General features: G+C 40.9%; 1 protein-coding gene across 4 annotated transcripts in view; it reads right to left on the bottom strand.

The window, feature by feature from the left end:
- L3MBTL1 (L3MBTL histone methyl-lysine binding protein 1) overlaps window positions 1-16,399 on the bottom strand; it is a 62,367-nt gene that overhangs the window by 23,492 nt on the left and 22,476 nt on the right. For all 4 annotated transcript variants that reach the window (XR_003569543.1, XM_027867130.1, XM_027867131.1 and 1 more), the window contains exons 9-10: window positions 1,050-1,141; window positions 334-438 (exon numbers count right to left, since the gene is read on the bottom strand). Coding sequence is in view for 3 of the 4 variants with exons in the window: in XM_027867130.1 (XP_027722931.1) it covers window positions 334-438; window positions 1,050-1,141 (197 nt within the window). In the remaining variant the exon portion in view is untranslated. The remainder of the gene's footprint in view (window positions 1-333; window positions 439-1,049; window positions 1,142-16,399) is intronic.

Raw genomic sequence — 16,399 nt, 5'->3', positions numbered from 1 at the left:
CCACTGGGGGCTGCCTACACAATTCTGAACTTTGAACAAACCAATTTAGGCAACTGTCCCCCAAACATACCCTTTGCACTCCAGCTTCAGTCTTTTTGCCCGTAAGGACTATTTCCCCTTTACCTTTGTACCTTTCCAAAGACTATTCCTCAGTGAAGTCATCCCAGGTAAGCTGGAGACCCAAAGGACATCACTCGTTGGTAAACCTGCAGCACTTACACATACCATACGGCCTATAAAGCTTCACTGTCTAGTGCCAGGCTCTGCTGAGGCTCCTCCCAAGCCTCCTCTCAAGCCTCCCTCTCTACTAGTGGCACGCCGTATAGAACTCACCTCTACCACTGTGAGGATGAAATACATGGATGGGTGCTGAGGGTCTATTCCTTCCAGCTTCATGCCCAGTTTGAAGCCATTCTTGTTCTGAGGGAAAGCCTGGCACTGAAAGATAAAAAGGAGGGGCAGGAACAGCCTTGATCCAGTGTGAGGGTCTTGGGGAAGTATAAGGGGGGTTGTCGAGGAGACCCAACCCCAAGACCTAGCTAAGTATTGGGGGAGAGAGAGAGAAAAGGCCTACAGGGTATGATGCTTCTGGGAAAAATCAGGAGAGAGAGAGAGAGAGAGAGAGAGAGGGAGAGAGAGAGAGAAGGAGAGGGAGAGGGAGAGAGAGAGAATGAGAAAGAGAGCTGGCTGCTTAAGAATAAGACCAGGGCACTGAACTTTGGAGGGGTGATGAGTTAGCACATGGGTTACATCTATTACCTAACTTTTCCCCCACCAAACATATTCATGGATTGAGAAATAGACACGAGGCAGCAAGGTAGGAGAGCGCAGAAATTTAAGGAATGGGAAGCCCAGAGGTGGGTCCGGGAGTTGGCTAACACCTGGGGCTCCTCGCCCTTCCAGCCTCTTTCCAGCTCTGGCCTTCTCTATCTCCTCCATCAAGTACATCAATAATGTCAGAGACCAGGCAGCAGTGAGCCTCCCCAGGCTTCTGAGTTCTGGGGTAGAAAGACAGGTGGCATCTCCCATATGGAAATTCCAGAACTCACATCATGGAAGAGATCCAGCGGCGCAGCAATGGCCTTCTGCTCCTCCAGGTACACAGCCCATGACCACCCATCCTTCTTCTCCTCACCAGGTCCTGCAGGGACAGAATCCTTGCTCACTGCGGCCTGGCACCTGACTCACTGCTCTGCTCAGAATTCCCTCTGAATGCTCCATTAGACTATATGACAGGGGTCCTGGCTGGATCCCAGGTTTGGCCAACAGGAAATGAGAGGTTATGGTCGTCTGGTTCTGGTCTGCCTGGACAGAGCTGCGTGATGGAATAAGGGCTGGATTTGGAGTCCAAGGGACCTGGCACTGATACTTAAATGATCAGTTAACTACCTGAGGCCTTACTTATATGCAAAATGAAAGCATTAGACTAGCTGCCCCCTAAGTTCCCTTCCAGGTTCCTGTTTATGATGCTATGTTTTCCTGGACCTTTCAGATCCAGGACCCAAAGGCACTGTGAATCTGAAGGGACTGAACACTGTCTATGGGTGTGGTTAGCAGACCCCAGGAAGAAGTAAAAAAGAAAGGGAATTAGGGTTAGGGTTAAGGAGGACAGAACAGGAAAGGAAAGGAAGGGGAAGAAAAGTCAGTCAACAAGCATTTATATTAAGCATCTACCATTTGCTAGGCACTGCAAAAATACTGGGAGTGCTGGGAAGAGACAAAAAACAGGCCCTCCTCTCAGAGCTCACAGAGAGACAATATGCAAACAATTAGTTACAAACAAGATACATAAAGGATAAATTAGAGATAACCAACACTAGGGAACACTGGAGGATATGTCACCAACCCCAGAAGGAAAGTACTGGACTGTATAATTCTAGGCAAATGACTTTCTCTCTCTGGGCCTCAGTTTCCCTAGTAGTAAAATGATGGACAAGATTGTTTCAAAGGCTCTTTCATACCTAATATTCTATAGTTCTAAAGCTGTGCTTGAATTAGGCCCCTATTTTATCCTTTTGTCTCTCTTTTTTCCAGTAATCTTTTTTTATTAATTTATTTTTAGTTTTCAATAATCACTTCCATAAACTTTGGGTTTTAAATTTTTCTCCCCCTCCTTCCCCGCCTCCTTCCTCAAGAAGGTGCGCAATCTGATATAGGCTCTACATATACATTCCTATTAAACATATTTTCACATTAGTCATGTTTTAAGGAAGAATTAGAACCTATAGGAGGAACCACAAGAAAGAGGAAACAAAACAAAACAGAAGGAAAAAAAAAGCAAATAGTATGCTTTGATCTGCATTCAAACTCCATAGTTCTTTCTCTGGATGTGAATAGCATTTTCCATCATGAGACTTTTGGAGATGTCTTAGATCCCTGAATTGCTGAGAAGGGCTACGTCTATCAAAGTTGATCATCGCACAACGTGGTCATTACTGTGCACAACGGTCTCCTGGTTCTGCTCACTTCACTTAGCATCAGTCCATACGAGTCTTTCCAGGTTTTTCTGAAGTCTGCCTGCTCATCATTTCTTATAGCACAATAGTATTCCATTACATTCATATACCACAACTTGTTCAGTCATTCCCCAATGGATAGGCTCCTGTCTCTTTTTCATACAAGCAGCTTTGCCCTCACTGGGTGACCCCACGGAACCTCCCTATAAGGTTCTGTCTTCAGTGCTCTAACACTATACAATCTAAGGAATGAATATGAATTTCATTCCCACTGAGCTTAGACAAGCTGGGGTCTTGGATGAAAAGCATGAGTCACTCTCACTTCTAGGACCCAGGTCATAGTCAAGACCCTGAGCGAGAACTGTTGGAAGCTGACAACGTAGAACCCCAAGATTCCACTTTCTGGGCATAGCCTCAAAACTGTACCAGCTCATTTTCCTTACTGAAAACTAGATTGTCTCCTATGAAAAAATGGGATTCTCCAGAATTCCATTACAACAAATACCACTGCAAAGAAGACATTCGTTTAACAAAACTGCTCCCATGTCTCTGCTGTGGAATGACTCAGAGACCCAAGTCTCTGCTGTATAATAAGCCCAGCAACGCGCTTTCTTTAGTTCAGCGGTTCTCAAACTTTTTGGTCTTAGGACTCTTTTATGCTTCTAAAAACTATTGAGGAGCCCAAAGAACTTTTGTTTATGAGGGTTATATCTATCTATATTTACTATATTAAAAATTAAAACTGATAAACTATTAATTAATCATTTAAAAATAACAATGATAAATCCATTGACCATTAATGTGTTTTTAAATGAGAAATAACTATTTTTTTTCAAAATAAAAAGAATTTAGTGAGATGAGTGGCACTGTTTTATACATTTTTTTCAAATCTCCTTAATATCTAGTTAATAGAAGACAGCTGGATTCTCCTATCTGCTTCTGCATTTAATCAGTCTCTTGTGATATGCTGCTTTGGCTGAAGTATATAAAGAAAATCTAGATCTATGTAGCTATGTAGTTGGGAAAGAGAGGAGTATATTAATGGGCAAATATCTTAGTATTATTAAAAAAATAGTTCTGACCTTGTGGAGCCTCTGAAAGGGTATCCGCATCCTCAGTGTTTGCAGACCACACTTTGAGAACTACCCTGGTTCACTGCAGGAGCTTCGATACAGAGAGCTCTTTACCGTTCTTTTGTTCTGCCATCAAGTGAAGGTCACTCTCAATTCCCTCTCACCATATTGGACTCCTAAATAAAACCTATCTAAACTCCCAAGCTCACCCATCAAAACCCAGTAGGAGCAAACACCCTGCTGGGGGAAGAAAGAAGGTTGAGGAGTATGTGCATGTGGGGGTGGGGGAAAGACAAGTGGGGATCCAGCTACTCAGAGGGGATGCCTTCTCTTATTGGATTCTGAGCACTGGGAGGCTGAGGTCACTTGTTTCATCTGCAGCGCTTGCAGCTGGATAAAACATTCATTTAGTGAAATCCCTTCAAAAACTATTCAGCGACATATATCTTCAGACATGGCCAGTGGGCATATATGTTACAAAGGTTTTTCTCATTCTTTTCAATGGAGGCGGGGAGGGAGTGGGGACAGGGAGGCAGAATGGCGGGGGGGGGGGGGGGGGCCGGGGGGTTTTAGTGGACCACAAACTAACACTAAATCAATGGAACAGTCAAACATGGCAGTCTAAAACGTTCCAGGCAGCATTAATACAACAATGTCGTGTCCAAGAAAACAAATAAAAAAGAAAGATTACTGCTCAATGTCATCAAAGCCCATCTATTTAACATCAGCATTATCTCACTGTTGTTATGAACATGAAAATCACGCAACACCATGATCTCATAAGAATCAAATTGACAAATCATCCAAACATGGTGGGTGAAAAAGTCGGCTTATGATCAGCAATAGTTTATGCACGAAAAGTGGGGTAAAAGACATCATCAAGGTGATGTGTATTACTGGAAAAGGAGGTAGGCCAGGCATGTCCAAGCAAGGGATATCAGAGAGATGGCCCAAGTGGTACACTGAAGACCTCTAAGATATTAAAGGAATTAGTAGAATGGATTCAGTGTATTAGATGGATCTTTCATACATGATTTTGGAAAGAAATGGATAAAGATAGCATAGAAAAAGAGAGTAGGAAGTAGCTACAATCTGCTCTGACAGAGATACATTTTTTTTTTTAAAGTTTGCTTATAAGAAAACTACTTAAGAGATCCCATGGAATTCACAGAGGGTCAAGGTTGGAATAATTCTTGAAGATCTTCTAGTCCAAACTTTTCATTTTACAAATGAAAGAACCAGAGGATTAGCATTTATGCAGCACTTTAAGGTTTGCAAAGCACTTTACAAATACTATCTCATTTTGTCCTCACAACAACCCTGGGAGGAAGGTGCTATTATTATCCCCATTTTACAGATGAGGAAACTGAAGTTAAGCAACTTGCCCATGAGGCAAGATGTGAACTCAGTTCTTCCTGACTCCAGGTCCAGTGCTCTGTCCATTTTGCCACCTAGCTGCCTGTTATTATTTTATATGCTGCCCACTGCCTGACAGAGAGTTAAAGGACTCAGAGTATAAAATGAGACAGTTTTTTGTTGGATGTAGCCAATGCAGAAATTTGTTTTGCTTGACTATACATGTTTGTAATACAAGTTTGTTTTTCTTTCTCAATTGGGGGAAAGGAGGGAGGAAGGAAAGAAGATGGATTTTTGCTGTTTGAAAAAAATACTTAATTTAAAATAAAACACACAAATGAAGAAGCCAAGGTCCAGAGAGGAGAAGGGATGTAAAGGGGATTCAGTTAGTTCTAGTTTTTCTATATACCGCTAACTGGTTGGGTAATCTTGACCAAGTTCATATGATTCTCAAGCAATTGTTTTTCCTGCTACACCTTGCTGAAATTATGAAGTTAAGAAACTTCCTCCCCCTGAACATATCACCAAACCTCTAAGACCTAATAAAGAGTGTGATAGGAATTACTGATTTTTTATTTCGTTTTATTGCTCCTGCAACTATCATTCAACTGAAAGCCTATCTTCTATTAATATTATCATTTAGGACACCTAGGTGGCACAGTGGATAGAGCACCAGTCCTGGAGTCAGGAGGACCTGAGTTCAAATGTGATCTCAGACCAGACACTTGACACTTACTAGCTGTGTGACCCTGGGCAAGTCACTTAACCCCAATTGCCTCACCAAAAATATATATATGTATATTATCCTCATTTGACCAAATCCTGTCCAATGGGATGTAAAAATTTTACTTAAAGCCTTAAACATTCCTTAGATAAGAAACCAGAGGAAGAATCTCAACTGTCCCTGTCTCCTTGGTGACATATAACTCTTCCTCCTCAACCAGACTACTTGTGAACCCTCTAAATGTAGTTTAATCTGTTATCTGACTTAGTTTACCCATGAAGTTTGCTTGATGAAGTTTGTTTCCTTAGGAGACATATGAAATTATGGACTCTGTTTGCTAAGTTTGTTCAACTTTTTTGACACTGAAGGAAATATTCTGTCTTTTCTTTAACTTTTATGGCCTTAGAGGAATGTACAGAGATTGTAATATGTAAGGGGCAGCTAAGTGGCGCAGTGGATAGAGCACCGGCCCTGAAGTCTGGAGGACCTGAGTTCAAATCCGGCCTCAGACCGAACACTTGACACTTACTAGCTGTGTGACCCTGGGCAAGTCACTTAACCCCAACTGCCTAAAAAAAAAAAAAAAGATTGTAATATATAAATAATTAAATATAAATTAAAATTGTAAAATATAAAATATAAATATAAATAATTATTTCTCTGTCACTGATGCAATTTTGCCTATTAAGAGGGCTTGATAGAATACTAATGATTATTTGGGTTTTCTCTGAAGCCTGAACCTATGGTAGAGCATAATAATAAAACCTAGGTTTTTACCTCCATAATTTCTGCATTGTGGGAAATTTATTTGGTAGCAGTTACCTACCATATGAACTCAGAGAGGAAATATCTTTCTTATGACAAGGAGTCCCCAAAGTTTATAGCAGTAGGGGGAATATTTGGTAAATATCATCACTACTATCATAATGAAATATTCCAAAAGGCCTTAGTTCTGTTTGTAACAACCTCTCTATAAAAATTTTTTTCAGTTCTGTTCTCAATCTCTCTGTTTCATTTCCAATGTGTATATATTCAATAAACTCAAGAATTTCTTCATTTTCATATAGAATAGGAGGTAGTATGGAAAGGTTTACTGAAAGTTAATGGTACACAGACTTGAAAAGTTTAGGAACTTCCCGACCTGGTAGATAATCTTCAAGAATTACTGTGGTTAAAAAGTTCACTGTCCTTCTGCCAGTCTACTAGAGATTCTATGAACTCAGCTCTGCTGTTTCTCAGATGACAGATACACTGTCACCAGGTTCATACTGGGTCCATTCCTGAAGCCTTGTTGACTTGGCAAGATCTGTGAGAGCCTCTGCTCAGCCAGCTTGGTCTTCAAGTGTCCCCTCCATGCCATGATGAACTACTCCAGAAAGAAGGTAGTGAAGGCTAAGTGTATTATGTGGGCAGAGGAGTGATTTTGTCACTGGCAGGAATGCAGAATTGGTTCCCTCCCCCTTAGATATGCATAAGCCACAGATTGGTAGAGGTGAGTGTATAGGCATTTTCTCATTCTAAGGTATATAAAGGATTGTACTCCAAGAATGGTAGCTCAGACAGAATCAAAAGGTGGACTTTAAATGTATAAAGGCTTCTCCAAGTGGGTAGAATCTGCATTACAAAAGAGCTAAACTTATCCTCTGGATTTACAAGCCAAAGAACAGACAGAACTCTCCCTCCAGTGCAGCAGGAGCTGGAGAAGTCACACTATGACCGAAGACTGGCAGGTGACACTAGAGAGCCACAGCAGCTCAGCAGGAAGGGAGGACACCAATGGGCATTCATGGTTCTGCAGCATTGAAGATAGGAGTTCACATATGTTCGCTTGCTACATGTTTTCTACTGTGTATTCCCTTTTTCTTTGCTCCCTGTTCCTGGTAATACATATTCCCTACCTGTGTTCCTAAAGCAGTGATATGAAAACTTCTGGAACTGTCTTCTCCTATGTGAATGGAAGAGATTGGATTTTTATCTTATCATTTATTTTGCTTTGCTGTTTAATTTTTTTTTATCTTGAACTAACATGTCCTCTGGTGGTAATGGGAACTCATGAGTTAGTTTTCATAGTGTTTAGCACAGTGCCTGGCACATAGCAGGCTTTTAATAAATGTTTACTGATTGATTGGTTGACTGAATGATTCAATGTATGCTAACCCACAAAGTGCCTCAAACCTCAGGTAGTTTTTTTGGGCCTACACATCGAGGAGGATACTCAGACGCCTGTTTTGTTCAGTCGTTTCAGTTGTGTCTGACACTTCAAAATCCCATTTGGGGTTTTCTGGCAAAGATACTAGAGTGGTTTGCCATTTCCTTCTCTAGCTCATTTTACAGATGAGGAAACTGAGGCAAACAGGGTGAAATGACTTGCCCAAGGTCACACAGCTGGTAAGTGTCTATGGTTTCATTTAAACTCAGTAAGATGAGTGTTTCTGACTCCAGGCCTGGTGCTATGTGCACTATGGCGCCACCTAGCACCCCTGCTAGGTGTTCAGAGGCTACCATTAAATATATTTATTTGGTACCCTCATTCTCCTCCCCTCAAGACAGACAGACACACACACCCCAAATTTTCTTCATTTTTCTCCCTAGGAGCAAAATCCATTGGCCCATTCCCCTCAGACTCCTCTCCAACGCTAATCTGGCCTAAGAATACGTAGCCCCTTTTCTCTAACACAGGCAGTGGGTTATCTTAACTAATAAAAAATGAGGTCCCTTGAAATTCAGAGGAGTCAGTCCACTGTGTGGGGTGAAGGGGGCAGCCCACCTCGGCTCGCTTTGGATCAAAGGCTTTAGACAAGCCTAGCAAACAGCTGGACCTCAGCAGACTTTCTACCATGTCCTCGTTGGGCTTTGTGGTGCTGAGGCAGCCTCCATTAGTGAAATGAGCCCTGAGTGTGGAAAGGGAGGAGCTGGGTTTGAATAGCAACTGACTACTTATTTACTACCTATGTGACCTTGAGCAAGCCATAAGCTCCCTGGGCCTCAGTTTCTTCATCTGTAAAATAAGAAGGTTGGACTCAGTGGTCTCTCAGGTCCTTCCTAACACTTACATCTATTATCTATGGTCCTGCACCTGCGCTGCTTTGCTTCTTTCACTGACCCGTCTGACCAGCCTGAGTTCAGCCTCAAGACCTGCTCAGTCTTGCTAAGACCAGTTATCTGATGAACAAGATCCCTGGACCTCTCCCTGAGCTTGCTTCCTGTGAGGGACACAGATGGCAAGACACAAGATGGATGACCCAACCTTTCGATCACGATCTTGAGCACTAAGACTCAAACCACCTGATCCTAAAGCAGAGCATCACTGGCCAGGCTGGTCCGTAGCATTCTCTCCCGCGACAATGCACATTTTCAGGCATAATATACTTATATACCCTCATAGGCACAGTATGCATACTGACATCTACCCCAACAACGCGGATACAATACACATGTATACCCTTGCATACTTGTGCAATCACACCCAAATCACTCACAGACACACATTTGCAGGTACAACTCATACATTGACTCATATATATATATATATATATATCCACACATACATGCAAACATACACAATCAAAATTACAGAGCACACATATATTCACATACATAAAATCACACTCCCTTACCATACATACACATATAGTTTTATACTTTCACGTATATTCACTAGGTATACATGTCTATTTCTAGAGGCTGCTAGGTGGTACAGTGGATAGTGGGCTGGTCCTGGAATCAGGAAGTCCTAAATTCAAATCTGGCCTCAGACAATTGTTGTTCAGTCATTTCAGGCATGTCTGACACTTTATGACCCCTTTTTGGGGTTTTCTTGGCACAGATACTGGCATGGTTTGTCATTTCTTTTTTCAATTCATTTTACAGATGAGGAAACTGAGGCAAAGTGGGTTAAGTGACTTGCCCAGGGTCACACAGCTAGTAAGTATCTGAGACCAGATTTGAACTTAGGTCTTCTTGACTCCAGGACTGCTGCTCTATCCACTGAGCCATCTAGCTGCCCTCAGGCAATTAATCAGTCACTTAACCTCTGTTTGCCTCAGTCTCCTCACCTGTAGAAATGGGAATAATAACGGCACCTACATGACAAAGTTGTTGTGAGAATCAAATGAAATAACATTTGTAAAAAGAACTTAGCCCAGTTCCTGACACACAGTAGATGCCATATCCTTATTCCCTTCTCCTTCCTTCTGGCAGGCATACCCCTAACAGGTCATGTCTGCTATTCCTTCACCAGAGACACCAATGCTGTTCTGCCTTTGCTCAGACATTTAGCTGCTCCTCCACTTCAACTAATCTTCCCCTGGCCCCAAACACAGCGGGCACCGATGATTTCTTCAGCCCCTTGATTCTCACACCCCCTGACCTTCTGCTTAAGCCCACTTTGTTCCTTTCCTCCACCTATAAGGGCTTCTGAAATCAAAGGCCCTTTCACACCCAAGAGAGGGCAGACAGCACCCTGGGAAGCAGCAAGTGTCTATGCAGATGCAGGACTTAGCCTTCTCTAAAGGTTAAAGTCCTTCATGGGTCACCGGGCACTAAGGGATTAGAGTCACACCCCACAGAAGCAGCTCTGCTCCTGCTCCCCCTGTGAGCATCCTAAGTCTCTTCCAGCATCTCCTACTTACTTGGCAGCAGCCCTAGGGTTCCCACTGGTCAGCAAAGAGCCTCAGGGATGTCCGTGTCCTTAGGGTCAGAGACAGGGAGCATCGGCATCTGACGCGGTGGCTCCAGGACCAGCCAAGGAGCTCATATCAGGAAAAGACACTAGGAGGCCCTCAGTGTCTATTAGAAAAGCACTAGCTTTGGTTGATTTTAGAAAAACATAGAAAGACTTGCACGAAATAATGAACAGCCAAATGAGCAAAACCAAGCGAGCATTGTACACAGTAACAGCTATACTGTTCTAAGAACAATTTTGAAGGACTACGTCATTTTGAGTTTTATAAATCAACTACAAAGGACCTATGAAGGAAGATGCTATCCACTTACAGAGAAAGAACTGACAAACAGAAGTATGTATAACATGGTTTTACATATATATGTATATATTTATGTGTATATACATATATATATATATATGTATATACACATTTTTTTTTTGTACCTAATGGTAGTCTTCTCTTGGGGGGTGGGAAGGAAGGGAGAAAAAAAGTGTATAGCAGAGAACAAAAGAAAACTTAGAAGGAAGCACAGAAAAGCAGGGTAGCTTTTAGAATGATATATAGTATTTATTATATAGTTCTCAAAAAAAAAGTAAACAGTGTAAAATGGAAATTCATGGTTTTATATTGAATCCTCTTTTTATGTTGTACTGTACATGTGGAAATTTTTTTGTCTTTTTGTATTTAAGTTCAAAATGAATTTTTAAAAAGCTAGTAAAAGAAAAAAAAAGAACCAACTTCAGCCTGACCTTTCCTTTCATCAGTCAATTCCTCAAGCAATCAATGAACATTTATTAAGTGCCTACTATGTGTCTAGCACTGTGCTAAGTACTGGAAAAAGCAAGAAATCCTTCAGTAGTTCAGGAAGGGAGGGGAAGCCTCCACAGTAACCTTAGACCCCTGAAGTAGGATTTGAAGGAAAACACCCACCACAGAGGTTCACCCTGGGATGTGAATAGGTACGTGTCAAAGAACAAACAGCCTCCCTTTGGTGGCATTAGCCCAGTGCATCAGAGAAGCTCGAATTTAGTCATGCTTTGTTAACTCGGAATGTAAGCTTCTAGAGAGCAGTGTGTTCTTAATCATAATAATGGCTAGAAGGTTTGCAAAGAGCTTTACATATGACTTTTGATCCTCACAACAACTGAGAGGAAGGTGCTGCTATCATTGCCATTCTATTGAAGAGGAAACAGACCAAGAGAGATTAAGTAACTTGAACAGGGAAGCTCTTCAAGATGCCACTTATCCAGATACTTGTAGGAAAGTACAGCATTAACAAAGACTTTATCCCACTGATACCAAAGTAGTAACCCTCATAAGTCAATGTCTCTCATAAGCCAAGTATGTGAGGGATAGAATCCAGAAAGCAGCCAAAACAGAGTAGCATGGTGTCACAGAGACCTGGGTTCAAATGCCTCTGACACACATAAGGCTGTGTGGCCTTAGACAAGTCACCTGACCTCTCAGTGTACCCTGACAGCTCTCTAAGGATCTAAGTCACAAAGCAAAGGCTAATCTGCTTTGGTTGAGGCAGTTTCCTACCCCAATAAAATTACGAGCATGGTCTTAAAAATTACAATAATGACAATGATAATAGCAGCTCATACCTCGATGGCATCTTAAAGTTTCAAAGCACTTCTCTCATAACAACTTTGTGAGTTAGAGAATGCAAATATTATCATTCCCTTTTTACAAAAGAAGAAATAGAATTGTTTAGAGATTTTCCCAGTTACACAACTGGGAAGCAATAGTGATATATATTTATATACGCACTTCTTGTCTTCCCATTAGAATCTAAACTCCTAGTAATTAGGGATTGTTTCATTCCTTTATTTGTTTATTTTTATAGACTTTGTCTCCCTATCTGACCCAGGCTGAAAATTCAAGGATGACTCATGAGCTCGATGCCACTATTAATGGACACAGGAATTTTGACTTGCTCCATTTCTGACCTGGCCCAAGTGCCTGCCCTTCCTTAGGCAATCCCCACTCCTAGGGTCTAACCACATGAATGTCCATCTCAGTTCTGACACCCCCTTAGCAGAGACCACTGCAGTTTAGAACTCCTGAACTCAAGATCAACTAGCCTCAGCCTCCCCTGTAATAGTGGGGAAGTAAAAGTATGCATCACCACACTTGCTTTGTACTTGTATCTCCAGTATTTAGCACAGCACATGGCATGTAACAGGTATTTAATAAAATGCCTGTTGATTGTTTGGCTAATTAAATCCAACTCTTCTATCTCTAGGTCCAATCCTCTTTCTACCACACTGTCTAAAGTAAAGAAAAATTTAGGGCAAAAGATGGTAATAATATGGACCGAGGATGAAGCTGATGGCATAGAATGCTCAGGCAGTCAGTCAAATGGTATACAGGGGAGATGCTCAGGGATAAAGGTAGGCATTGCTACAAGCAGGCAGAGGAAATTGTCAAATTATAAACTATGACTAAAATGGGTGAATTTGGAAATTCCAAGTAATCCTTTGATTTAATCATCTTCTTTGGAAGAGAAAAGTAAGGCCCAACAAATAAAAGGAAAGGGGAGAAGAAAGTAGAGAAAGGGAAGAAAGGTTGAAAATCCTTGAATAAAACTAGACAGACACTTCAATAACTGAAGGTTAATTAACTCTGGGAAAGGTCACAGACTGTCTTTGGAAATTCTTCAGCCTTAAGCCTTCTACAATTTGGTTGTTTTCCGTTTAATAAGGCAGAGCTACCCCCAGCCTACTCAGTCCCTAATGACTAGATCTTCAGGGTAGGGGAAAGACAATGAGACCATAGCCTGAGGAAATTCCAAAAGCCCAGTGATGTGACAGCTGCTGATAATAGCCTGTAAAGGGAATTTTTTTTATTTTTTATTTCCTATGATTAATTTTTATTATTCAGTGCTCAGGGACACTCCTCTTGCAACTTTTGATTAACTAAAAGCCTGTCTTCTGTTAATATTAATCTCACTTGATCAAAAACTGACTTCTGGAATAATAATATTAAGAGAAGACATTTGTCATCCTTAGGATAAGAAACCAAATGAAAGGAAGAAAGGAGTACAATCTTTAAAACCTCTCCAAGATACTTTGTTGGGAGAGAATTTCCCTGATGGCAAGTCTTTGTGACGTGTAAATCCCTTTCTCTCAATTAGTCCATTATGATTTCTTCACAATGTGGCCTTATAGTTCTATAAGTATAGGATTTTTCAAACAGTGTTTAATCTATAACCTAACTTAGTTTACCTATACAGCATATTTAACTAGGTTTGTTTCCTTAGGGGATGTATCAGATTGTGACTGCTTACCTAAATTTGTTCAACTTTTACGTCACAGGAAGCATGGGATTATGAATCAGTCTTTTGTTTAACTTTTATGGCCTAAGTGAAATGCACAGGATTGCAATGTGTAAAAAGTTATTTCCCTGTCACTGTGACATAATTTTGTCTATAAGAGGTCTTGTTAGAATCCTACTTTTTTTTCAGGTTTATTTTTATTTATTTATTTCTTTTGGAGATCTGAAACGATGGTTAAACATAATAAAAACTAGGTTTTTGACTCTGTAATTTCTGCATTGAGGTAGATGGATTTTGGCAGTAGTTTCCAGCACATAAATTCAAAAAGGGGTTACTTCTTCAATAACAATCCTAACCCCAAGATCAAGGAGTCTTTTAAATAGAGAGAAGGTTTGGACATTCAGCAGATGGAGTCACTCTCGTGTTACAACTCTGGCTGAATTTTTTACCCAACTCAAGGCAAGGATGCAGCTGTAAGGTGAGGGTTCTTTTAAACTTAAGCCAAAGTAGTGAGCCTGGGCATCAACAGGAAATAGTTTTATTCTTCCCAGGAGATGTATCTAGAGGCCCTAAAGGTGAAGTGGAGAATGAGGGCAAGCATGTCTGGGATCCAAATGACAAAATGACTGTATCCTAAAAAGGGGACATCATAGGTAGTGAGCTAGGCTCATAGGGGACAGAAAGATCATGTCAGCCCTGAGAAGTCACCAAAGCTAGAATGATGATGAGGATGATAATGATAATAGTAATAATAATAATAATAATGATAATGGCTAACATTTAAACAGTGCTTGAAAGTTCGCAAAGCCTTTCACACATATTATCTGATTTGATCCTCATAACCAACCTGTGAGGCAGGCGCTCTTATTATTCCCATTTTATAGAGATGAGGACAGTATAACTGAGAGAAGTGTGCTTTATGTCACACAGCTAGTTAGGGTCTAAATCAGGATTTGAATTCAGGTCTTCCTGACTCAAAGATCCACCAGTCTATCCACTATGCCACCTAGCTGCCCAATGAATTCAGACTCATAGAATCTTAGAGTTAGAATGAGTCTCAAAAGGTCATCTCCAACACTGACCTGGGTGGAAAGTTTTTCTACAACATCCTTGACAAGTGGTCATCTAGCCTCTAATTAAAGATTTTCCTTCAAGGTGAAGTCACTACCCAATGAGATTGCCCACTCCACTTTGGCTGGTTCCAGGTGGTTAGGAATCTTTTCCTTGTATGCATTTGAAATTTCTCTCTTGCTAAAACTTCCACCAAATGATCTTAGTTCTTCCCTTAAACAAAACAACTTTAATCCTTCTTCCATATTAGTAGCCCTTCACAAACTTGAAGACAGACAATACATGCCCTATAAGTCTCTTCCAGGTGCAACATCTCCAGTTCTTTCAACTAGCCTTCATAAGGCATAGTCTCTAGTCCCCTCATCATCCTTTCCTTCCTCTAGACTAGAAGATGGCAAACTACAGGCCAAAGGTCAAATCTCACCAGCCACAGTAGAAGCCTACAAGTTAAGAATTGTTTTTACATTTTAAGATAAAGTTTTATTGAATTTAAAAAATTAAAATTTAAAAACTATACTTAGCTTGAACAGAAGTATGAAAACATATAGGCATAATCTATATCAAATCATTTGCTTTCTCAAGGAGGGAATACGGGAAAGAGGGAAAAATATGGAGCTCAAGATAAAAAAAAACAAATGTTAAAAATTTTTTGTTTACATGTTATTGAGAAGAAAAATAAAATAAAAATTAACAAAACAAAAACAAAAACATACAATTAGCTATGTAGTTTGCAGACCCCTATTTACACATAGTCCAGTTTTTCCTCATTCTTAAATGTTGAACACCCAGAACTGAATACAGTCCTCCTAATGTAAGTGACCCAGGCAGAGAAGAACAGCACCTAGCTCTCTCTCATCTTGGAGACCTTACCCCTACCAATGGGGCTTAAGATCCCATTAGCTTTGTTGTGCCATGGCCTCCATATTGAGTTTGCAGGCTGCTTAAACCTCCAGATCTTCTACACATAAGCTACTGTCTAGCTCCCCAACTTTGTGCTCGTGTGGTTGATTTTTTAACTCAAGTGTAGGCCTTTGATAATATTAAATTTCATAGGGATAAATTCAGATTTGGCCCATTGTTCTTTCTACCCTCTCAAGACTTTTTTTTTCTAATTCTGCCATCCAATACGTTAGCTATTCTTCCCAGCCTTGTGTCATCCACATATCTGAGAAGCATGCCATTTATGCTCTTATCCAAATCACTGATAAAAAGCTGGGACAGTAAGCACACAAAGACTGATTCCTGAGGTACTTCACTATAGACACCCCCCCCCAATATTGACATTGAGTCTGATTCCACATAACTGTACTATTTTCAATTCTACATCTCTTCATCTTCTCCACAAGGACAGCAGAAGAGGGTTTGTCAAAGGTTGTGCTGAAATCCAGGGATCCAAAGTCTATGGCATTCCCCTAATTTACTAGTCCTACCAAAGAAGGAAACGAAGTTGGTTTGGCATGCACTGCTCATGATGAAGCCAGGCTGGCTCATTCCTTCCCTTTCTAGGGGCTCACAAAAATTGCCATGAATTGAAGTCAAGCTTAAGGGACTATCTTTGGAAGACTTCACCTAATTTGTTTGTTTAAAACTTGAGAAACTGGGGTGGGGGAATGAAGAAAGGGAAAAAGCATCGGTTAAGCATCTACTATGTGCAAGGCACTGTGCTTTACAGGTATTATCTCATTTGATTCTCACAATACCTGTGAGGTAAGGAGGGGAGTCACATAACTAGTATCTGAGGCTGGACTTGATTCAAGGCCCAGAGCTCTATC

Source organism: Vombatus ursinus, unplaced genomic scaffold (assembly GCF_900497805.2).
Source record: "Vombatus ursinus unplaced genomic scaffold, bare-nosed wombat genome assembly UNPS02014785.1, whole genome shotgun sequence".
Classification (NCBI taxonomy): Eukaryota; Metazoa; Chordata; class Mammalia; order Diprotodontia; family Vombatidae; genus Vombatus; species Vombatus ursinus.
This window is presented reverse-complemented; position numbering and strand designations above follow the sequence as displayed.